Consider the following 26,252-nt stretch of genomic DNA (forward strand, 5'->3'; position numbering starts at 1 on the left):
AAGTGAGAAAATTCCAGAAAGTTGCGTGAAGATCAATCTCGTGCTTCTCTGCACAGGATGATATTTATTCTGGAGGAGCTGCACGCATGGGCATCTTAGGGGAAACATTGGTTGTGTGTGTGTGTGGGGGGGGGGGGGGGGGGGCAATTGGGTGGGTGCAACTGAATATTAGGAAGGTGTTCTTAATGTTTTGTACACTCAGTGTAGCGCCACTCACATACACCTTTAGCCTACAAGCTAATGTTATACTGTCGACACTTTGTGGCAGGCTGTTTCATATCACCCTACAGATTCTAGGTCTCCGACACCTTGCATGCGAGGTGGAAAATCAAAGTGAAAGGGCTTATAACGAAATGCGAGACACCAGATTTGTCCTAACACCTGGAATATCTTAGCACGTATTAAGTCCAAGCTGTTTCATTTTCGGAGTGACTGTGAGGGCGCTCTACAGAAACAGAGTAGAACAGCACATGCATCATATTAGCCCAGAGGTGTGTGGAAGCTTTCTACAGATCTGAGAATGGTAGACCCCCAAAAACCAACAGCAGTCAAACGTACGCCATTTTCCCGGAACAAATGCGAGATGGGTTATATGATACAGACAGAGTTGTAAAAGCATACATTTGGAGAGTTAATGCCTTTAAATGCGATACATCTCTCATCCCTCTATCCAGCTCTACCTCCTCATCCTCTCTCCCACAGAAGGGGATTTTAGAGGGATGTTTTGCTTTTTAAGTTTGATTATTTTCTCACTTTGTTCTCATTTCAAGGACGCACGCACAGCATTCTTTCCATTTCCACTTTGAAGCCTGCCGCTGGAGCTTGAAGTCATAGCTTTTGGTTTCAGGAGGGATGGGCGGGTGGGGAGTGGGGAGTTAGGGGTAGCTGGTGGGTGGGGGTGTATGTAATTGGTGTCTTTGTGGATGGCAAGCGAGCAACACGTCAGAAGGAACAAGATGTGGGAATCTGTGCAACCTTCCTCTCCTCGCCTCCCTCTTTCTATCCCTCTAGCTCTCTCTCTCTCTTGCTTTGAGTTTTCATTTGTAGAACTTACATATTCCACTGCTGTGTTATGGTACCACGTCACGCTAACTCAAACCCATGTATGTACAGCATACTGTCTTCTGTCAGGATAACACCTGTTCAAATTAATGTATTTATTCATTTATTTATCCTGTTTTTTACCAGGTACGTTGACTAAGAATATACTCTCGTTTACAGCAGCAACCTGGAAAAGACTTACGGCGGCGAGGAGAGGGGATGAGTGAGACAATTTTAACCACACACCATTACCATTTTTCTACAACACTGCTACTGAGTAGGCCTTCCAGTCTCTTCCTCCCTTTGCTACACTTCAGTTAGAGAACATTGCCTTTTCGGATCACAACGACCAACTATCCAACGCTCCTCTTCAGATCTCTCCAGAGCCCCCTCTCTCTCTCTCTCTCTCCTCCAAACACCTCCTAAAACACAACACTGACCATACAAAGTCCCGCCAGCATCTACTGTTCTCTTTTGTTCTGTAGTAACGCATGAAATCAAAACAAATCCCTCTGAGCTGTGGAGACGCTGGCGCCACAGCGAGGCAACAACAACATGGTAAACAGTGAGCGGAGAGAGAGGCCAACTTCCCCCTCAGATCACATCCCTCCGAGCCCCAGTGGACAATAAACACTTGTTTTATTAGGATTTTCGCCAGCCTCAGTGGGAGAATAAATTATAATAATAGAATGACTTTTCCTGTCATGCCCGCAATTATTCTGTTAGCCCACAAATTGGTTATTGCTATTATGGCTGGGATGGATGGCAGCGCCGCGCCAAGCATGTGGTGAGTGACTCAGTCGTTAGTTAAATGATCAAGGCTTCAGAGGATTGGAAGCCTTTTTAAAACACACCGCTTATTCAGATCTTGTCTGCTGGATCACATCTAAATCCTATCCTATCTAATTCTCCTAATTCTGGTTCAAATCCTACTTTTTTAAAGGGAGATCGGAGATCTGATCCCCTTACGTATCTTTATTGTTTGTATGATCGAGGAGATGAAGGTACAGATCAGGAGATAGATAGAGAGGGACAGAAAAGGCATAGGCAGTTGGCCGAGCCATGGCTTAACACCTTGTCGCCAAGGGGGCATGTGTGATTCTGGGGCGGGAGTGGTATCGATACACCAGACTCTGGCACCTAGTTCTGGTTCTGATAGTGAGTTCTCTTGCCCTAGTACCTCTCCTGAAAAGGCTTGTCCGTTGAGCAGGTGTTCAGAGCCCTGTCCGTCCTCGCTCCCGAAGTGCAGCCGGATCTCCTCCAGGCGGTGGCTGTACGTCATTGGTCCACCGGAGATGTTCACCAGGTGCTCTTTGTCCATTCGCAGTGAGACGTGGCGTCCCGTGTTGTACATGGTCCCGCCCACCTGAGGACAGAAACAAGAGAGAATGATCAGATTCAGTATTCGATTAATAAACTAAGTCTGAACATCACATTGTAAAGGACCCCCATGACAAGTCTGTAGGGGAAGCTGCTAACAGAGAAGTTCAGAAGGCTAACAGTGGTTTGCCCCCAAATACTTGAACCAACAACCTTGTGGTTCCAGGTCTTGCACTGTATGTGCTTTACTGCTGTCTCAGAGGCCTGTTATGGGAACAATGTCTTCTCATTGTTCCCATAACACAACAACTCAATCTAATCTACAGCATTCACAGGCACTTCTGTGATTCGCTGAGGAACAATCTCAATGCCTTTAAGTGCTAAGTATGAGAGACAAAGTTATCTGCAATAGCAACACTTCAAAACACAAAAGAAATGTGGAATGAGAGTGGAGGAGGTCGATAACAACACAGAACACAAGAAGAGTACACCTTCAAAGACCGCGGCAGTCGGAATCAGCTCAGAATCCATTGGATCAGAGGCTTTAAGGGGAAATGCTGTGAATACCGATCTTTATCAGTGGATGTGTTTAGTTATTTATATTCAGGAGTAGTTTCAAAGTGAACCGTTGGTATTCCAGGCACGGCTCCACGAGAGCTTCCACAGTTCTTATCTCCTGCTTTCTCTCTCCTCTGCTTTCTCCTACACACTAAAAAAACAATGGTTCTAAATAGCACCAGGAAGTTATTTGGCTTGTAACCATAGCGGAACCCTTTTTGGGGCTACATAAAACCTTTTTTGGAAGGTTCTATAAAGAACCATGCTATAAAGAACCCTTTCCTAATGTTATATAAAGAATCATTAAAAAAGGTTCTATATAGCACCAATAAAGGGTTCTGCTATGGTTACAACCCTTTTTGGGCCTGTAAAGGTCCTTTGTCAATCTGAACGGTTCTTTATAGATCCTTCTGAAAAACCGTACAGGGTTAATTGTTCTTGTCAGCCATATTATAGTGTTAAAATTCCATTGGTGTTATTGTTGTATTAATTGACGTTGAATCTAGTCAGCTACCTCTAGAACAGCTGAGAGTCCCTGAGGCAAAAACTGAAAAACAACTGACTGACTTCATGTTCCCAATTGGCACAAGGCCATACATGAGTCTTCCACAAAACACCATCATTGGATATAGTCCTAAATAACGTTCAATAACACAACATATTAGATAAACTGGAATGACACTCTCACTCACGGTTGCACAAAAAGAGCTGTGAACAAACCACGCCCCATTATATTCTAATGAGCCTCAGCCCCTAGATTTTTATTAACACTAAAAGAGGAAAGAACCCTTTACTGAACTGCAAAGATCCATTGAAGGGCTCAAAGGGTTCTTTGACTCAATATGGGTTTACATAGTGCCTGGACGAAACTTATTTTTTTCTGTGTGTACTCCCTCTATCCCTTCCCTTTTACCACTTGCCTTCAAAATGATGTCCCCCCTCCAAATTCAATGAGAAAGAAGTCTGCCTAGACAGCATAAATATTTGAGAGAAAATCAATGATTTGAAAGGGGATAGAAAGAGTGTGAGGTAGAGCGAAAGAGAACGAAGGTGAAGAGGGCGTTGGATCGAGAGCCAACCGCAAAACAAGGCAGTGCTATCGAATGTGAAGCAGCACTTTTCAGCTCTGCTAATCTGGCCGGTTACCTCAGGGCTGTCGGCAGTACCCCTGAAAAGGCTGCGTTACCTCAGGGCTGTCGGCAGTACCCCTGAAAAGGCTGCGACACCTCAGGGCTGTCGGCAGTACCCCTGAAAAGCCTGCGACACCTCGGGGCTGTCGGCAGTACCCCTGAAAAGGCTGCGACACCTCAGGGCTGTCGGCAGTACCCCTGAAAAGGCTGCGACACCTCAGGGCTGTCGGCAGTACCCCTGAAAAGGCTGCGACACCTCAGGGCTGTCGGCAGTACCCCTGAAAAGGCTGCGACACCTCAGGGCTGTCGGCAGTACCCCTGAAAAGGCTGCGACACCTCAGGGCTGTCGGCAGTACCCCTGAAAAGGCTGCGACACCTCAGCAGCCGTTGAGACAACTCACCTACTCAGCTCACCATTATGCACGAGGCCAAGGCTGAGGTGAATGTGTTATTGTGTGGCTTTTTCAGTTCATAAAGAACCACTGTGGTAATGAGCGACCTGGAGGGCAAATAGGATGAAATGATGCAGCAATGCAAAGACATGGGATTACACACCTGAAAGATAATTATGTTGTTTACGACATTGTACGGCGGGAGGGGATTGAATACTCAATAGCCAGAAGGGTTGCCTCCTCACACCGCATCCAATGTTACGCTTCTATCTAGTACACTGCATACACACACGGTCCAGTACACTGCATACACACACACACAGTCCAGTACACTGCATACACACACGGTCCAGTACACTGCATTCACACACGGTCCAGTACACTGCACACACACACGGTCCAGTACACTGCATTCACACACGGTCCAGTACACTGCATACACACACGTTCCAGTACACTGCCTACACACACGGTCCAGTACACTGCACACACACACGGTCCAGTACACTGCATTCACACACGTTCCAGTACACTGCACACACACACGGTCCAGTACACTGCATACACACACGGTCCAGTACACTGCACACACACACGGTCCAGAACACTGCACACACACACGGTCCAGTACACTGCATTCACACACACGGTCCAGTACACTGCATACACACACGGTCCAGTACACTGCACACACACACGGTCCAGTACACTGCATACACACACGGTCCAGTACACTGCACACACACACGGTCCAGTACACTGCATACACACACGGTCCAGTACACTGCATTCACACACACGGTCCAGTACACTGCATACACACACGGTCCAGTACACTGCACACACACACGGTCCAGTACACTGCATACACACACGGTCCAGTACACTGCATTCACACACACGGTCCAGTACACTGCATACACACACGGTCCAGTACACTGCACACACACACGGTCCAGTACACTGCATTCACACACGGTCCAGTACACTGCACACACACACGGTCCAGTACACTGCATTCACACACGGTCCAGTACACTGCATACACACACGGTCCAGTACACTGCACACACACACGGTCCAGTACACTGCACACACACACGGTCCAGTACACTGCACACACACACGGTCCAGTACACCGCATACACACACGGTCTAGTACACTGCATACACACACGGTCCAGTACACTGCATACACACACGGTCCAGTACACTGCACACACACACGGTCCAGTACACTGCATTCACACACGGTCCAGTACACTGCACACACACACGGTCCAGTACACTGCATACACACACGGTCCAGAACACTGCACACACACACACGGTCCAGTACACTGCATTCACACACACGGTCCAGTACACTGCATACACACACGGTCCAGTGCACTGCATTCACACACACGGTCCAGTACACTGCACACACACACGGTCCAGAACACTGCACACACACACGGTCCAGTACACTGCACACACACACGGTCCAGTACACTGCATACACACACGGTCCAGAACACTGCACACACACACGGTCCAGTACACTGCACACACACACGGTCCAGTACACTGCATACACACACGGTCCAGTACACTGCATACACACACGGTCCAGTACACTGCATTCACACACGGTCCAGTACACTGCATTCACACACGGTCCAGTACACTGCATACACACACGGTCCAGTACACTGCATTCACACACGGTCCAGTACACTGCATACACACACGGTCCAGTACACTGCACACACACATGGTCCAGTACACTGCACACACACACGGTCCAGTACACTGCATACACACACGGTCCAGTACACTGCATTCACACACGGTCCAGTACACTGCATACACACACGTTCCAGTACACTGCATACACACACGGTCCAGTACACTGCACACACACACGGTCTAGTACACTGCATTCACACACAATAACACATATTTTTCCCATCCATTATCTGTTCCTGTGGTTGAGTGACCGTCGTAGGGTAAATGGCTAAAGGCAGCAGGGTAAAAAGGCGAGGCTAGTTTAGTGTGTATTGTGCTGGGCGAGGAGGGAGAAGTGAGACAGATAGGGATGCGTTGATAGGAGGAGGATGAGAAACTCTCTACACACTGATTTAAGGTCAGTGTTGCGTTTATCCCTCTATGGTAATGGTTATGATTTGGGGAGAGAACTGATCCTAGATCTGTATCTAATGGGTACTTACACACACGGTCCAGTACACTGCACACACATATGGAATATGATATAGAATTGATATGGAATTGAAGTTCAGCTGAAGATAGCCAAACCAACTCTTCTACCATTAAAAGTAAACACATGAATATGACAGCAACATTGTGGATTGTTGCTAAACTTCTACAGCTTTTCCAACATCCCCTACAGCAATGTGTTTTGTGAATTATGCCAGTATAAAACATGGCACAGGCATCGTCAACAGAATCCACTGAGCTATTCCATTGCACATCTCACGCAACCGCGGCGTCATTTGAATTCATTCATTAAAAATCATATGAGTACATGCTTTGCTGCACTTTAATTTCTTAACTTGACAATTTTATGTATGACATCCCGCATTGCTCTGACAACGGATCTAATCGCCACGGGAACCAGCCTGTTTATGCCTGCTCAGCTTTGAAGAAGGAGAAGAGTTTCTATTTCATTCTCTCTCTCTCTCTCTCTCTCTCTCTCTCTCTCTCTCTCTCTCTCTCTCTCTCTCTCTCTCTCTCTCTCTCTCTCTCTCTCTCTCTCTCTCTCTCTCTCTCTCTCTCTCTCTCTCTCTCTCTCTCTCTCTCTCTCTCTCTCTCTCTCTCTCTCTCTCTCTCTCTCTCTCTCTCTCTCTCTCAATTCAATTCAATTCAAGGGGCTTTATTGGCATGGGAAACATGTGTTAACATTGCCAAAGCAAGTGAGGTAGGTAATATACAAAAGTCAAATAAACAATAAAAATGAACAGTAAACATTACACATACAGAAGTTTCAAAACAATAAAGACATTACAAATGTCATATTATATATATGCAGTGTTGTAACAATGTACAAATGGTTAAAGCACACAAGTTAAAATAAATAAACATAAATATGGGTTGTATTTACAGTGGTGTTTGTTCTTCACTGGTTGCCCTTTTCTTGTGGCAACAGGTCACAAATCTTGCTGCTGTGATGGCACACTGTGGAATTTCACCCAGTAGATATGGGAGTTTATCAAAATTGGATTTGTTTTCGAATTCTTTGTGGATCTGTGTAATCTGAGGGAAATATGTCTCTCTAATATGGTCATACATTGGGCAGGAGGTTAGGAAGTGCAGCTCAGTTTCCACCTCATTTTGTGGGCAGTGTGCACATAGCCTGTCTTCTCTTGAGAGCCATGTCTGCCTACGGCGGCCTTTCTCAATAGCAAGGCTATGCTCACTGAGTCTGTACATAGTCAAAGCTTTCCTTAAGTTTGGGTCAGTCACAGTGGTCAGGTATTCTGCCACTGTGTACTCTCTGTTTAGGGCCAAATAGCATTCTAGTTTGCTCTGTTTTTTTGTTAATTCTTTCCAATGTGTCAAGTAATTATCTTTTTGTTTTCTCATGATTTGGTTGGGTCTAATTGTGCTGTTGTCCTGGGGCTCTGTGGGGTGTGTTTGTGTTTGTGAACAGAGCCCTAGGACCAGCTTGCTTAGGGGACTCTTCTCCAGGTTCATCTCTCTGTAGGTGATGGCTTTGTTATGGAAGGTTTGGGAATCGCTTCCTTTTAGGTGGTTGTAGAATTTAACGGCTCTTTTCTGGATTTTGATAATTAGTGGGTATCGGCCTAATTCTGCTCTGCATGCATTATTTGGTGTTCTACGTTGTACACGGAGGATATTTTTGCAGAATTCTGCATGCAGAGTCTCAATTTGGTGTTTGTCCCATTTTGTGAAATCTTGGTTGGTGAGCGGACCCCAGACCTCACAACCATAAAGGGCAATGGGCTCTATGACTGATTCAAGTATTTTTAGCCAGATCCTAATTGGTATGTTGAAATTTATGTTCCTTTTGATGGCATAGAAGGCCCTTCTTGCCTTGTCTCTCAGATCGTTCACAGCTTTGTGGAAGTTACCTGTGGTGCTGATGTTTAGGCCGAGGTATGTATAGTTTTTTGTGTGCTCTAGGGCAACGGTGTCTAGATGGAATTTGTGGTCCTGGTGACTGGACCTTTTTTGGAACACCATTATTTTGGTCTTACTGAGATTTACTGTCAGGGCCCAGGTCTGACAGAATCTGTGCAGAAGATCTAGGTGCTGCTGTAGGCCCTCCTTGGTTGGTGACAGAAGCACCAGATCATCAGCAAACAGTAGACATTTGACTTCGGATTCTAGTAGGGTGAGACCGGGTGCTGCAGACTGTTCTAGTGCCCGCGCCAATTCGTTGATATATATGTTGAAGAGGGTGGGGCTTAAGCTGCATCCCTGTCTCACCCCACGACCCTGTGTGAAGAAATGTGTGTGTTTTTTGCCAATTTTAACCGCACACTTGTTGTTTGTGTACATGGATTTTATAATGTCGTATGTTTTACCCCCAACACCACTTTCCATCAATTTGTATAGCAGACCCTCATGCCAAATTGAGTCGAAGGCTTTTTTGAAATCAACAAAGCATGAGAAGACTTTGCCTTTGTTTTGGTTTGTTTGGTTGTCAATTAGGATGTGTAGGGTGAATACATGGTCTGTTGTACGGTAATTTGGTAAAAAGCCAATTTGACATTTGCTCAGTACATTGTTTTCATTGAGGAAATGTACGAGTCTGCTGTTAATGATAATGCAGAGTATTTTCCCAAGGTTACTGTTGACGCATATTCCACGGTAGTTATTGGGGTCAAATTTGTCTCCACTTTTGTGGATTGGGGTGATCAGTCCTTGGTTCCAAATATTGGGGAAGATGCCAGAGCTAAGGACGATGTTAAAGAGTTTTAGTATAGCCAATTGGAATTTGTTGTCTGTATATTTGATCATTTCATTAAGGATACCATCAACACCACAGGCCTTTTTGGGTTTGAGGGTTTTTATTTTGTCCTGTAACTCATTCAAGGTAATTGGAGAATCCAATGGGTTCTGGTAGTCTTTAATAGTTGATTCTAGGATTTGTATTTGATCATGTATATGTTTTTGTTCTTTATTCTTTGTTATAGAGCCAAAAAGATTGGAGAAGTGGTTTACCCATACATCTCCATTTTGGATAGATAATTCTTCGTGTTGTTGTTTGTTTAGTGTTTTCCAATTTTCCCAGAATTGGTTAGAGTCTATGGAGTCTTCAATTACATTGAGCTGATTTCTGACGTGCTGTTCCTTCTTTTTCCGTAGTGTATTTCTGTATTGTTTTAGTGATTCGCCATAGTGAAGGCGTAGACTCAGGTTTTCCGGGTCTCTATGTTTTTGGTTGGACAGGTTCCTCAATTTATTTCTTAGATTTTTGCATTCTTTATCAAACCATTTGTCATTGTTGTTCATTTTCTTCGGTTTTCTATTTGAGATTTTTAGATTTGATAGGGAAGCTGAGAGGTCAAATATACTGTTAAGATTTTCTACTGCCAAGTTTACACCTTCACTATTGCAGTGGAACATTTTACCCAGGAAGTTGTCTAAAAGGGATTGAATTTGCTGTTGCCTAATTGTTTTTTGGTAGGTTTCCAAACTGCATTCCTTCCATCTATAGCATTTCTTAATGTTACTCAGTTCCTTTTAACTACCGTGGAATATGCGTCAACAGTAACCTTGGGAAAATACTCTGCATTATCATTAACAGCAGACTCGTACATTTCCTCAATGAAAACAATGTACTGAGCAAATGTCAAATTGGCTTTTTACCAAATTACCGTACAACAGACCATGTATTCACCCTACACATCCTAATTGACAACCAAACAAACCAAAACAAAGGCAAAGTCTTCTCATGCTTTGTTGATTTCAAAAAAGCCTTCGACTCAATTTGGCATGAGGGTCTGCTATACAAATTGATGGAAAGTGGTGTTGGGGGTAAAACATACGACATTATAAAATCCATGTACACAAACAACAAGTGTGCGGTTAAAATTGGCAAAAAACACACACATTTCTTCACACAGGGTCGTGGGGTGAGACAGGGATGCAGCTTAAGCCCCACCCTCTTCAACATATATATCAACGAATTGGCGCGGGCACTAGAACAGTCTGCAGCACCCGGTCTCACCCTACTAGAATCCGAAGTCAAATGTCTACTGTTTGCTGATGATCTGGTGCTTCTGTCACCAACCAAGGAGGGCCTACAGCAGCACCTAGATCTTCTGCACAGATTCTGTCAGACCTGGGCCCTGACAGTAAATCTCAGTAAGACCAAAATTTATCTCAGTAAGATAAGACCAAAATAGTGATTCGCCATAGTGAAGGCGTAGACTCAGGTTTTCCGGGTCTCTATGTTTTTGGTTGGACAGGTTCCTCAATTTATTTCTTAGATTTTTGCAGCACAGATTCTGCCAGACCTGGGCCCTGACAGTAAATCTCAGAAAGACAAAAATAAAGGAGTTGCAAAAAAGTTCCAGTTGCCAGGACCACAAATACAAATTCCATCTAGACACCGTTGCCCTAGAGCACACAAAAAACTATACATACCTCGGCCTAAACATCAGCGCCACAGGTAACTTCCACAAAGCTGTGAATGATCTGAGAGACAAGGCAAGGCCTTATATGCCATCAAAAGCAACATAAAATTCGACAAAATTAAGATCTGGATGAAAATACTTGAATCAGTTATAGAACACATTTCCCTTCATGGTTGCGAGGTCTGGGGTCCGCTTACCACAAAATGGGACAAACACCAAATTGAGACTCTGCATGCAGAATTCGGCAAAAATATCCTCTGTGTACAACGTAAAACACCACATAATGCATGCAGAGCAGAATTAGGCCGATACCCGCTTTTACCAAAACCCAACCTTCCATAACGAAGCCATCACCTACAGAGAGATGAACCTGGAGAAGTCTCCTGAGCAAGCTGGTCCTGGGGCTCTGTTCACAAACCCAAACACAACTCACAGACCCCCAAGACAGCAACACAATTAGAACCAAACAAATCATGAGAAAAAATTTAAATAATTACTTGACACATTTGAAAGAATTAACAAAAAACTGAGCAAACTAGAATGCTATTTGGCCCTAAACAGAGAGTACACAGTGGCAGAATACCTGACCACTGTGACTGACACAAACTTAACAAAAGCTTTGACTATGTACAGAATGAGCATAGCCTTGCTATTGAGAAAGGCCGCCATAGACAGACAAGGCTCTCAAGAGAAGACAGGCTATGTGCACACTGCCCACAAAATGAGGTGGAAACTGAGCTGCACTTCCTAACCTCCTGCCAAATGTATGACCATATTAGAGACACATATTTCCCTCAGATTACACAGATACACATAGAATTCGAAAACAAACCCAATTTTGATAAACTTCCATATCTATTAGGTGAAATATCACAGTATGCCATCACAGCAGCAAGATTTGTGACTTGTTGCCACAAGAAAAGGGCAACCAGTGAAGAACAAACACCATTGTAAATACAACCCATATTTATGTTTATTTATTTTCCCTTTTGTACTTTAATTATTTGCACATAATATGACATTTGTAATGCCTTTATTCTTTGGAACTTTTGTAAGTGTAATGTTTACTGCTAACTTTTTGTTGTTTATTTCACATTTTTTAATTATCTAGTTCACTTGCTTTGGCAATGTTAACATATGTTTCCCATGCCAATAAAGCCCCTTAAATTGAAATTGAAATGAATAAAATCAATTGAGAGAGAGATGGGAGAGACGGGAGTCTTCGCCTAAACATTTTCAAAAGGATCCACTGTGAAAGTGTCAATTGCAAAGTTCCTCAAAAAGGTCAAACTATTATTTCCACCAAGCTTCATCATCATCTTCATCGCTTGATTTGTTCAATCAGAAAACCTAACATGCTTTCGTTTGGTGATGTTTTCTACAGAAAACGGGAGACTCTAAAGCCAATGAAGCTGTGTTGGTACTCCTGTAACAGATAAAGATGATCACAAGGCTATATTGTGTTAGAGGTCATAATTCCGACAAGGTAAACAAGTCATAAAGGAGATTACTGTATGTGTGTCCAGGGGCCTAATACTGTATTACCAGCATATTACCATCAGTCACAATATGGAATAATAAGAAAAGCCAGCATTACAGTAATGAGGAACCAGAACAGTCTACTAAACACACAGATCAATATGTCAAATAGAAAGCAGATGATCCTATATGTCTAACATTATGATTACCAGACAATTCTATATGTTGTATCATTATGACATAACAGTACACTAATGTTGCTGGTGCATGTATGAAGGTGACTGGGATGTTTAAAAATAATAAATTTTGGTGTGTTTAGAATATTAAATCCTACATTTATGCCACATTTACATAATCGTCGTTTATCAGACGCTCTTATCCAGAGCGACTTACAATAATTGCATGATGGTATTAGGATTCATATAGTTTTTCATGTAAAACACATGTCAAGTGCATCATTAGGAAAATGCATGTAGACAAAATGAACGTTCCCACTGGGCAGAAACATCATCAATTCAACGTTTATTTCACGTTGGTTTAAAGTAATTACATTGGAATGACATGGTAACAATGTTCATTCAACCAGTGTGTGACCAGTGGGTGGAAAGGTTTTAGTGACTGGAAAACCTTTTGTTTCTGGCATCCTGTGGTGAGAGCTGCATCAAGGTAAAACCATAACACATCGGATTAAATGACAAGATTTGAGATGCATTTATGGAGAGCGATAAAAGCTCAAGGGTTAAAACAACAAAAACAATCCCATGACTGAAACTTAAGTCGATCTCAGATTGATTGTCTGGGGCCAAGTTAACCTCCCCTGTCATGTAAGAAAATCAGGACCATTGTGCTTTTAGGGAAAGAGTATATTTTGTACATGTGTTAAACTATGAGTTTGACCAACTCCAGTCCTCTTGCTTGGGGGGTCTGGGGTCCTCCCTGGGATCATTTTTATGTAGAAGGACTGAGAAGCTCAGTTCTGGTGACTTTTTAAAAGGACATTCTACTCCAAAATATATGAAAATAAAATGATGCTGACGCGATCTAAAATATAATTTTCACTTCCAGAAATGGTTCCAGGGGATTTGTGCATCTGCATTTACCCCATTTGACAAAACATCCTGATTGTTATTATTATTAATAAATATGTATATGTAAATAATTATCCATTGTTATTCACTCATAATAATTTTTTTTCAAATGTATATTACAAAGTTTGGAGCGTGTTTGAATATAAACCTAATGTACGTTTTATGATACACAGAAAGTGTTTTTTAAACAGAATAAAAGTACTTCAATCTATATATTGGTGTTTTATGGAGAGTGTAGTGTGGTCCTCCCACTATGACCCGTCAGGAAAGCATGCAGATTATTATAATTATAGTTATTATAACTATTACGGATAAGAGCGATATTATTTATATTTGTCAAATGGCAGCATAGCATCGATCATCATGTCACCAGAATAAGACCCTGGATATTTATTGAAAGGAGCATCAAGCTCACTTTCACCGCCCTGTGAAATTCATCGCAATTTATTTCATCTGTAGCCTAATGAACTGCATGCTTTCCCGAGTAGTGACTCCAAGTCTACTTCGATATGATGGTTATTAAATCAATATTTGCGCATAAAGATGTTTCCACCGCCATGTCTCGCATAGTTAATTTTACAGACACAAAAATATCCCATCATGTCGAACGAACAAATTGTCTGTTAGCATTTATAAAATTGTCGCGGCATTTCATGTTTCCATCTGCCCGGTCGTGCCTTTTTTCATGCATCAGGTAATTCATCCACATGACATGTTTGGATGGAAACATGGTTAGTGATTCATTAAATATCATGCAGCGTTGTGGATTGCAGAGAAGAGACAGGGGATGAATCCTCTGATTTCTCAAATGAGTTTCCAACACCCACCAAAAAACCCCGTCCCTCAGAACAACAAAGTGGTGCCTGGGGACGACACAGACTGGTGCCAAAGCCTCTGATCCCTTTAAAGCCCTGTTACAACATGTCAAAATGAAATGTGTCTGAATGAAAAAGAATCGAACCAAAACAACCAGTCAGTGAGAATACGTTATGAGAGGAGAAAAGCATTAGGAAGTTTTTTAAGTACGTCTTTAAAGAACCATGCTATGATTGAGCTAATTTTCCAAGCCATTTTACTATATGTGTGAGTACATAAACCATAGTAGACATAGATGCAGTACTCCCTCCAATAATAAATGCTATCGCTTTAACCATTAAAACGACCGTTAAGCCCAATGAGAGAACTGAACAGCAATACTTAGATACAGCTTCCGTTTAGCATTAGGATTTCAATAAGGTTTAACCACCACACAATGCAGTGGCTAATGCTCAGTGGCAAGACTAATCCGCTTACCACTTATACTCACAGATACAGGGCCTGAACACCCCAGAGAGTTGATAGTATACTCTTCATAGAGTCATTCTGAAAATTGTTGGCTGCTGAAAAAAGTGTTTGTAAAGGCAGCTCCGAAAGGGCTTTAAAGCGATGGTATAAAAAACGGGATTGAAAAGGGGTGGATATCCTGCACTGTAAAAATAGAAAGTCTCAAAGCACCATGATTGTGTAATGAAACCATGGAAAGTAGTGCAGATATTGAGATCCTGTGTTTGGAGGGTGTTTGAATGAAAACCTAATGTACGTTTTATGATAGGAAGAAAGTGTTTTTTAAACTGAATAAAAGCACTCTGAAACACCCAAAGTGGTTCCTCTAAAAACCTTTTTTTTTGTTGTTGTTAAATGTAACCTTTATTTAAACTAGGCAAGTCAGTTAAGAACAAATTCTTCTTTACAAGGACGGCCTACCCCGGCGAAACCCGGACGACGCTGGGCCAATTGTGTGGGACTCCCAGTCACGGCCGGATGTGATGCAGCCTGGAATCTTGCAATGGTTCTTCAATCTGAATATTGTTGTTTTAAAGGGGTTGTTGTATGTAAAACGCAGCATCGAAAAAATGCTGTCTCTCATACAATCAAATGGTTAAGAAATGCAAATGATTTATAGCCTAAATATTGATTGATGGTAAGGGCGTGTGTTACGACTTCCACCGAAGTCGGCTCCTCTCCTTGTTCGGGCGGCGTTCGACGTCACCGGCTTTCTAGCCATCGCCACTCCATTTTTCATATATCCATTTGTCTTGTCTTGTTTCCATACACACCTGGTTTTCATTTCCCCAATTAATCTACTTGTATTTAACCCTCTGTTTCCCATCAAGTTTTGTGTGTAATTGTTTCATGTTATGTGGTGTTAGTTTACGCCCTTTACTTTTATGTTCCATTTTTTAAGCGCGTTTGATTTATGTAGTGCTCTCGTTTATTCAGCGCGTTTGATTTATGTAGTGCTCTCGTTTATTCAGCGCGTTTGATTTATGTAGTGCTCTCGTTTATTCAGCGCGTTTGATTTATGTAGTGCTCTCGTTTTTGGGGCGCGTTTGATTTATGTAGTGCTCTCGTTTTTGGGGCGCGTTTGATTTATGTAGTGCTCTCGTTTTTGGAGCGCGTTTGATTTATGTAGTGCTCTCGTTTATTCAGCGCGTTTGATTTATGTAGTGCTCTCGTTTATTCAGCGCGTTTGATTTATGTAGTGCTCTCGTTTATTCAGCGCGTTTGATTTATGTAGTGCTCTCGTTTTTGGGGCGCGTTTGATTTATGTAGTGCTCTCGTTTATTCAGCGCGTTTGATTTATGTAGTGCTCTCGTTTTTTAAGCGCGTTTGATTTATGTAGTGCTCTCGTTTATTCAGCGCGTTTGATTTATGTAGTGCTCTCGTTTATTCAGCGCGTTTGATTTATGTAGTGCTCTCGTTTATTCAGCGCGTTTGATTTATGTAGTGCTCTCGTTTATTCAGCGCGTTTGATTTATGTAGTGCTCTCGTTTATTCAGCGCGTTTGATTTATGTAGTGCTCTCGTTTATTCAGCGCGTTTGATTTATGTAGTGCTCTCGTTTATTCAGCGAGTTTGATTTATGTAGTGCTCTCGTTTATTCAGCGCGTTTGATTTATGTAGTGCTCTCGTTTATTCAGCGCGTTTGATTTATGTAGTGCTCTCGTTTATTCAGCGCGTTTGATTTATGTAGTGCTCTCGTTTATTCAGCGCGTTTGATTTATGTAGTGCTCTCGTTTATTCAGCGCGTTTGATTTATGTAGTGCTCTCGTTTATTCAGCGCGTTTGATTTATGTAGTGCTCTCGTTTATTCAGCGCGTTTGATTTATGTAGTGCTCTCGTTTATTCAGCGCGTTTGATTTATGTAGTGCTCTCGTTTATTCAGCGCGTTTGATTTATGTAGTGCTCTCGTTTATTCAGCGCGTTTGATTTATGTAGTGCTCTCGTTTATTCAGCGCGTTTGATTTATGTAGTGCTCTCGTTTATTCAGCGCGTTTGATTTATGTAGTGCTCTCGTTTATTCAGCGCGTTTGATTTATGTAGTGCTCTCGTTTATTCAGCGCGTTTGATTTATGTAGTGCTCTCGTTTTTTCAGCGCGTTTGATTTATGTAGTGCTCTCGTTTATTCAGCGCGTTTGATTTATGTAGTGCTCTCGTTTTTGGAGCGCGTTTGATTTATGTAGTGCTCTCGTTTATTCAGCGCGTTTGATTTATGTAGTGCTCTCATTTTTGGAGCGCGTTTGATTTATGTAGTGCTCTCGTTTATTCAGCGCGTTTGATTTATGTAGTGCTCTCGTTTATTCAGCGCGTTTGATTTATGTAGTGCTCTCGTTTATTCAGCGCGTTTGATTTATGTAGTGCTCTCGTTTTTTCAGCGAGTTTGATTTATGTAGTGCTCTCGTTTATTCAGCGCGTTTGATTTATGTAGTGCTCTCGTTTATTCAGCGCGTTTGATTTATGTAGTGCTCTCGTTTATTCAGCGCGTTTGATTTATGTAGTGCTCTCGTTTATTCAGCGCGTTTGATTTATGTAGTGCTCTCGTTTATTCAGCGCGTTTGATTTATGTAGTGCTCTCGTTTTTGGAGCGCGTTTGATTTATGTTCTCGTTTTTTGGAACTATAAGAAAAGTGCGCCTGTTCATTACACTCTGCTCTCCTGCACCTGCCTTCGCCTCCAATACGCCTTTTGACAGCGTGTCTATTATATTTTTTGGAGGAAATCCACCTTTATTTTTTCCAATGTTTTATTTAGACAGAGGCAATACAGTGTAATGCTTGTTGTAAAACCTCTGGTTACTGCTGGTGGATTGTGCACTGATTTCCCACGATGCCTGACAAAATGGGTTAAACTAGCAAATGATCAGATACATAAGTCAATAAAAATAGTCCAGAAGAAGGGATCTATTTCTGAACTAGACAGGATTCAAAACATCATAAGGGTGTTTAGAAGCATTAGAGAGAGGATATGACACCAAAAGAGAAGGGATCTAATTCTGCACTAAACACAACTTGAAACACCATAATAGTGTTTAGAATATTTTCCGGTAGGGCTCCCTGTCCTAGTGTTAGGGATTCTCTTAATCCCACAGTGGTTTTTATGTGGAGCAATTTTTACATGAAACGACTTTGGGAACATGCTCCCCATGCTAACGTTTAGGACTACATTTCATCTTCATGCTAAAACTTCTATATATTTTTTTAACACTTGTGGATAACAAGCTTATGCTGGGCCAACTCTCTGATACAATGATAGCCTCACCTGTTAGAATAGAGGAAGAGAGATGATACAATACTTGTAATGAGGGACAGGGAAGATGGCAGCACCTCTCTGTCTGTCATTGTCTCATCTACTCTCTCTCTCTCATTCTTCCTGCTCTCTCTCTCTTCCTCTCTCTGTCTCCGCCACTCCCATTCTCTCTCTCCTCATCTACTCTCTCTCTCTCTCTCTCTCTCTCTCTCTCTGTCTCCGCCACTCCCATTCTCTCTCTCCTCATCTACTCTCTCTCTCTCTCTCTCTCTCTCTCTCTCTCTCTCTCAATTCAATTCAATTCAAGGGGCTTTATTGGCATGGGAAACATGTGTTAACATTGCCAAAGCAAGTGAGGTAGATAATATACAAAAGTGAAGTAAACAATAAAAATTAACAGTAAACATTACACATACAGAAGTTTCAAAACAATAAAGACATTACAAATGTCATATTATATATATACAGTGTTGTAACAATGTACAAATGGTTAAAGCACACAAGTTAAAATAAATAAACATAGATATGGGTTGTATTTACAATGGTGTTTGTTCTTCACTGGTTGCCCTTTTCTTGTGGCAACAGGTCACAAATCTTGCTGCTGTGATGGCACACTGTGGAATTTCACCCAGTAGATATGGGAGTTTATCAAAATTGGATTTGTTTTCGAATTCTTTGTGGATCTGTGTAATCTGAGGGAAATATGTCTCTCTAATATGGTCATACATTGGGCAGGAGGTTAGGAAGTGCAGCTCAGTTTCCACCTCATTTTGTGGGCAGTGTGCACATAGCCTGTCTTCTCTGAGGGCCAGGTCCGCCTACGGCGGCCTTTCTCAATAGCAAGGCTATGCTCACTGAGTCTGTACATAGTCAAAGCTTTCCTTAAGTTTTGGTCAGTCACAGTGGTCAGGTATTCTGCCACTGTGTACTCTCTGTTTAGGTCCAAATAGCATTCTAGTTTGCTCAGTTTTTTGTTAATTCTTGCCAATGTGTCAAGTAATTATTGTTTTGTTGTCTCATGATTTGGTTGGGTCTAATTGTGTTGCTCTCTCTCTCTCTCTCTCTCTCTCTCTCTCTCTCTCTCTCTCTCTCTCTCTCTCTCTCTCTCTCTCTCTCTCTCTCTCTCTCTCTCTCTCTCTCTCTCTCTCTCTCTCTCTCTCTCTCTCTCTCTCTCTCTCTCTCTCTCTCTCTCTCTCAGACATCTCAAAGTGGTTGACTCATGATCAGTATCTGACTGTGTCCCCTCTCCTCCCACCTTCCTTCACACCTCTTCCCTTCCTAATGGTGGTCTGATTCGGCACCACCATCATCTCACCTCAGCCTCTTTGAGGCTCCAGGTCATGATTCAGACCCTCCTCCTGACTTTTGTCATCACTGTCTTTGTCAGCCTGCTAAGAGATGGCACACAGCACTCAGACGACCAGCATGGTTGATAAGCTGTCTGTACCGCTGTTTGAAATAAAATATGGAAGCCGGGGACATAAGAACGAGACAGGGAGATTGGACTATCATCCTATAGTCTCACTTCAAAACAGTGGATTATAATAATGTACTGGACAGTTGTTCCATTCTAGAAGTACAGCAGAGTTCAGTTCTATTCCAAACTACAGACAGTCAGAATCAGTTCTTCTAAGTCAATGAGGAAGGTTATAGAGGAAGGTTATAAAGTGAAATATATGAAGACTTTTCTAGAATGATGCACTCGAAAAGAAGTGCTGAGATGTTCTTCCTACATCTTGCTTACAGTACCTCAGGGGCATGAAAAGACAAAGGAAGCAAATAGCTTTGATGAATATGGCAGGTACCATGCTTGATAAATATTTGATGCTGTTGATGGAGATGGGCTTGTGTGTTCAGAATGAGAGTAGTGGATAAAGCCAGTCATAATGCAATGGCTTCAAGCACAAAGCCAAAGCGCGATAGCTGGGTCTTTGAACGTTGGACTAACATCAACCAACACATGAGATGTGAATCAGATATTGATTATATATCATAATTTATACAACGGGTGGGTCTAATCCTGAATGCTGATTGGTTAAAAGCACATTCCAGGCAGTGTCTGTTCCACAAGTTACCACCGGCTAAATCTATAACGTTAAATGCCTATTTACTCTGTTCCATATGATTGCGCAATCCACTGTCTCATCAGCCCAGCCAAGCAATATATAAACTTGATCTCCACTATAAAAAGCATCTAGACATTATCTCACATTTCTTTTAGACTAACATTTAATTTTCAACAGCGGAGATTTGTATAAACCTTGCTGTCTGTCTCTCTGACATTTGCATCAGTGTTTCAATATTCAAATTCGATCTCCAGCTGTCCCATAGTAATGAACATGTCGGGATGAGACCGAGAGGAAGGCAGCGTTCTCAACCAGTCGAAATCATGATACAGCGGGCATCATCATTATGCATATATACAAAGAAATGTCAATTGAAAAAAGGTAAAACGAAACGAAGTGCAGCTAGTATGTAGTCTTTACCGCTCTAGTTTGAAGTGATTAGCGGTGTTGTTGGCTAGCTCCTCTGAACAATAGTGTCCTGACGAGTGAGCACATTTTCTATGCCAGGTGAAATCATGCCTCATTAGCTCATTGTTATGGATGTATCCAAATAAATGTCACTAGAAAACAGCTTCAACAAATGCAAATGCAGCTACTTGCTGTTATTCTGGCTTTTTGATGTGAATGTAAGTTAGCCGTAGTCAGCTAGCTAGCTAGCAAGGGATAAGAACGTTACCAGCCAGTATGACAATATAACATTTAGAACGAACGACTGGGTCGCATCCATAGATACAGAAGACAAAGACTGAATGACTGGCAACCGAACCAATAGAACGAATGACCAGCCGGCTTGGGTAGCAACCCTAGATTTGTCTCGGGACTATATCTTGTGGAAGGATGAAATAGTATGAATAAATTCATCAAAATTATGTTTTTAATGAAAATATGTCAATCATTATTTGAATATGTTGGTAACCCGTTGTATAAAAGTGATAAGACTGATAACACCCATGCCAATATATCCTCCAAACACAGGCTTCTCGGGCATGATCACTTAAAGAGAATAATAACCTGAGTCTATGATTAAGGTGGTCATATACAATACAATGAACTACAGCCAGTGAATAGAATATACTGATATGTTCCATAATTTTTTGCATTTTGGTTTTCTTTCAACATTATTCTGAAACTATGAAGCTGGGTATGCATTTGAATTAGTATGGTGTGAACTCTGACTAAACTTGTGACTTGTCTAACCTTTCCTGATGAATCTAAATACATGTAATTTAGGAGTCATTTACAATACTGTCACCTGTAATCAGTGAGATATGACAGAGAGATGGTCATCAGCTAGACTAGACAGGACACTGAATTTATGACACTCTAATAACAGTGTTACAGAAACTAGAACTTATGTGTGTGTGTGTGTGTGTGTGTGTGTGTGTGTGTGTGTGTGTGTGTGTGTGTGTGTGTGTGTGTGTGTGTGTGTGTGTGTGTGTGTGTGTGTGTGTGTGTGTGTGTGTGTGTGTGTGTGTGTGTGTGTGTGTTTGTGAGTGTGTGTGTTGGCTGAGTGACAGGTTGTAGGTGCCTTGTCAAATCAAATCTGAAGTCAAATCAAATTTATCACATGCGCTGAATACAACATAACCTTGAAATGCTTACTTACAATCCCTTTCCTAACAATGCAGACTTAAACAGTAAGAAAAATTACTAAAATAAAAAAAGGAAATGGTAACACGACAAACGAATAAGTGTCAGTGTAGTATGTGTGAGGAAGTATAGAGCCAAATGCTTAAACTTAAGAGGTTAAGCACATTTTTACTCCTGAACTTATTTAGGCTTGCCATAACAAAGGGGTTGAATACTTATTGACTCAAGACATTTCAGCTTTTCATTTTTAATACATCTGTAAAAAAAATAAAAAAAATAAATACTTCACTTTGACATTATGGGGTAGTGTGTGTAGGCCAGTGACACAGTCATCCGGAACAACTGGTGCTTGCATGCATGGTGGTTCGGTGTTGCTTGCCTCGAAGCAAGCATAGAAGGCATTTAGCCCATATTTTAGGCTCGTGTCACTTCGCAGCTCGCGGCTGGGTGACAGTTTGCAAGTCTTGCCACATTCGACGAGTGTCAGAGCCGGAGGGCGTAACGGGATTTCTTATAAGCGTCCGGATTAGTGTTCCGCGTCCGGATTTATGTTGCCTGTAATCCAATGCCATCGGATGAATCCCGGAACATATTCCAGTCTGTGCTAACGAAACAGTCCTGTAGCTTAGCATCCGCTTCATCGGACCACTTCAGTATCACTGGTACTTCCTGTTCGAGTTTTTGCTTCATCAGGAGGATAGCGTTATGGTCAGATTTGCCAAATGGAAGACAAGGGAGAACATTGCGTCTCTGTGTGTGGGGTAAAGGTAAGCTAGAGTTTGTCTTACCTCTAGTTGCACAGGTGACATGCTGGTACACACGAGGGAGGATGGATTTCAGTTTTCCTGCATTAAAATCACAGGCCAATAGGAACGCAATTACACAGGTGAGCATTTTCTTGTTTGCTTATGGCCCTATACAGCTCGTTGAGTGTGTATTAGTGCCATCATCGGTTTGTGGTGGTAAATAAACATCTACGAAAAATATAGATGAAAACTCTCCTGGTAAATAGTATGGTCTGCAGCTTATCATGAGGTATTCTAACTCGGGCGGGCAGAACCTCGAGACCTCCTTAATGTTAGAGATTGGCGCACCAGCTGCTGCCTTACTACGATCAGGCTGTGCCTGGGAGATGGCAGCGCCACGTTGCCAGGGTTTGTGTGTGTCATGGAGATGGCATTGCCACCAGGGCACCATAGAGTCTGGCACTGTGGAACCCATTCCCAACGACCATCTGTTCCTGCTTTGTGACATACACACACACACACACACACACACACACACACACACACACACACACACACACACACACACACACACACACACACACACACACACACACACACACACACACACACACACACACACACAAACACACACAGACATACACACACACGCCGTTCTATTAAGATTCAGTAGGAGTGTGGGGCTGTGGGAGTGGTGTGGGACTACTCATCATTGTGAGACGGGAGCAGCAGGGCAGGTGTAGGAGACGGTGTGAGAGACACAACCCAGCACAGGGATGCAGTATTGTACAATAACCTGTCTGGCAAAAACAAGTCACCCTTTGTAATATACCGCAGAGAGAATCCCCCAAATTAGTATTCCTCAAGTCTTGTTGGCTTAGAGGTGTGAGTGTTTGTGTGTGTGTGTGTGTGTGTGTGTGTGTGTGTGTGTGTGTGTGTGTGTGTGTGTGTGTGTGTGTGTGTGTGTGTGTGTGTGTGTGTGTGTGTGTGAGTCTACTTCAGAATATCTTAACAGCTAACAAAATAAATCCTAAAATAACCACAGTCTAAGTGGAATTACAAAGTAACTAATTTAAAAAACTATTCTGTGTACTCCATGAAAAGACAAGCCTCCACAGTGTGTGTAGGGGTGTGACTGATAAACACAGCTAAATGATTCTGCCAACACCTTGTCGAAGACAGCAAACTCATTAGAGCTTAATCCTGAGAGCTCAGTCAACATGTAATCACTACTCACTACACAACAACATAATGGTTCTAAATAGCACCAGATAGAGGTTCTTTGGCTTGTAACCATAGCGGAACCCTTTTTGTTATGATTCTTTATAGAGCCTTTATGGAGAAAGGTTCTTTATTTAACCATTCTCAATCTAAAAGGTTTTTTATAGATCTTTTTGAAGAAACCATACCGGGTTTTTTATTCTGGTCAACCAGATTATATAGTTAAAATTCCATGGGTGTTATTATTGTATTAATTGACAAGTTGAATCTAGTGAGCTACCTCTGGAACAGCTGGGGGTCCCTGAGGAGAGAACTGAGAACCACTGACTGATTTAGTCAACCATTCTCAAGTGACATAAGGCCAAATGTCACAATCCGTAGTCATATATAATACATAGTGGCATAACACAACGTATCAGATCCACTGGAATGACACTAACTCACGGCTGCACAAAAAGAGCTGTGCGCAAACCACGCCCACAAATGTTCTGATGAGCCGCCTCCCCTACATTTTAATTATCACTGAAAGAGCAAATAACCCTTGTGTGAACTGTAAAGAACCATTGAAAAGCTCAAAGGATTATTTGAGTCAGTAGGGTTCCACATAGAACCATCACCCTTCCCAAAGAACCCTTGTGTACACAACAACAACAACGAAAATAACTTTTTTGTTGCGCTGTCTGTTCTCTCGTAGCCTGAGTCTGGCTAACTTCAGTATATGAAAAAGTCTTCATTAAAGTATTAGATAGGAGATGACAACTTCCTGGGTTCAGGGCCTCCATTATCAATGCGTTGGCACAAACCTGAGCGTAAATCATGCGTGGGATCATTTCCACGTGTAGTGTGATATTTATCAAGATGAACAATTGCTTGGGAGTGTGCTTACAACCATGGCACAGCCATTACTATGCCTAGGTACAGTGCCAAGTGGTGGGATAAGGGAACTGCTTGTCAAGCGTAGAATGGGGAAAATATATGTTGAAAAATGTGTGAAATTGTAAGAGTATTAGTTAAATAATTTTTCTATTTCATGCAACTTATCTTAACATGCTATATAATATTACCCAATCAGTGCATTTGTTACGCTAACACTCCATGTAATGTACAGTCCTTTGTTAAATTAGGCGTACACGTGAAACTGAGATAATGGGAAATTCAATGAGAGATGGCTGATCTTGTTCTGTTGGAAGATTTGGCACACGCTGCATTTCCCATAGAGCTTGTTTTTAGAGACGGGTGGGACTTTTTCTGCAGAAAGTACTTATGGGCTCATCAGTTATCATTTCCCAAAACCAATGTTATAGGATTTTTTTGCAAAGATTTAAGACCTACTTTAAAAAGTAATTCTGTCTTTTTTGGCAACGGGAGCTAGCTGATCAGCATTTCACAGCCCTCCACGAGACAATGTTTTGGCTGAAATCCTCAGCAAGACGAACAGTATCACATACAATTTCCATACACCATCGCATAACAGAGGGGGGTTTCTTTGCCATGATGCCATCAATGTGTTCCCAAATACGAACGGAGCAACAAACGGCACCCACATCACCATAAAATCACAAAAACAACTGAAACTATGTGAACAGAAAGGGTTTCCACACTTAATGTGCAGGTGATAGGTTATGTGATGCGCAAACGATGCTGCTGAATGTGATGGCAAGGAGGCCCGACTCCTTCACTCTGCAGAACAGAAATGTTGGCCTATACGGCTACAGGAGGGGGCTGTTGAGGATGGATGGCTTATTGGTGAGTGTTGCCTCCTCATTTCAAGTATATTCGCCACTGTAAAAGCAGCTTGATTGTCCTATTGGTCCCCTTATTTTTACTGGTCAAGCCACAACTGAGCGAGCCAAATAAAACCTTTTGGTTGTACTCAATCTCTGACACTAGCACTTCTTTTTCAGGCTCGGAAATCTTTTTTTCCCCCCGTTGCTTTTTTTGGGTAGCCTATTGTATATTTCCCACAGGTTTTTAAAAGAATGATTTTGACAATATACAGTTAATTATAGCCAAGGTTGTGCACGAGCACTGAGGCTGAGAACAATTGGTATTTACTTATGTTTGGTGTGCGGATGATGCTCGAAGGTTTGTTTGATAAATCACACGTTTTCTATGCGTACAACCATTCTATATTCCGTTCGTAAAAATAGTTTATACGCAATCTTGATAAATGAGGCCCCTGGAGCTTGGTTTATTAACCTGGTGTCTGGTGAGGAGACGATCGACCCCCAGGGAAGAGCATGAAGGGGAAAGCAAGGCAAGCATCTCTCTCTCTCTCTCTCTCTCTCTCTCTCTCTCTCTCTCTCTCTCTCTCTCTCTCTCTCTCTCTCTCTCTCTCTCTCTCTCTCTCTCTCACACACACACACACACACAGTTCACGGGATGCTGTTATATGTATGAAGGTTCTGTACAGTATAAACTTAGGCTAGAAAATAAAATAATAAAAAG

General features: G+C 42.1%; 1 protein-coding gene across 3 annotated transcripts in view; it reads right to left on the minus strand.

Moving 5' to 3' along the window:
• LOC139570044 (carbonic anhydrase-related protein 10) overlaps positions 1-26,252 on the minus strand; it is a 390,295-nt gene that overhangs the window by 24,508 nt on the left and 339,535 nt on the right. For all 3 annotated transcript variants that reach the window (XM_071391495.1, XM_071391498.1, XM_071391497.1), the window contains one exon: positions 2,222-2,407. In XM_071391495.1, coding sequence (XP_071247596.1) covers positions 2,222-2,407 — 186 coding nt within the window. The remainder of the gene's footprint in view (positions 1-2,221; positions 2,408-26,252) is intronic.

The sequence above is a fragment of the Salvelinus alpinus genome, chromosome 3 (assembly GCF_045679555.1).
Source record: "Salvelinus alpinus chromosome 3, SLU_Salpinus.1, whole genome shotgun sequence".
In the NCBI taxonomy this organism is placed as follows: Eukaryota; Metazoa; Chordata; class Actinopteri; order Salmoniformes; family Salmonidae; genus Salvelinus; species Salvelinus alpinus.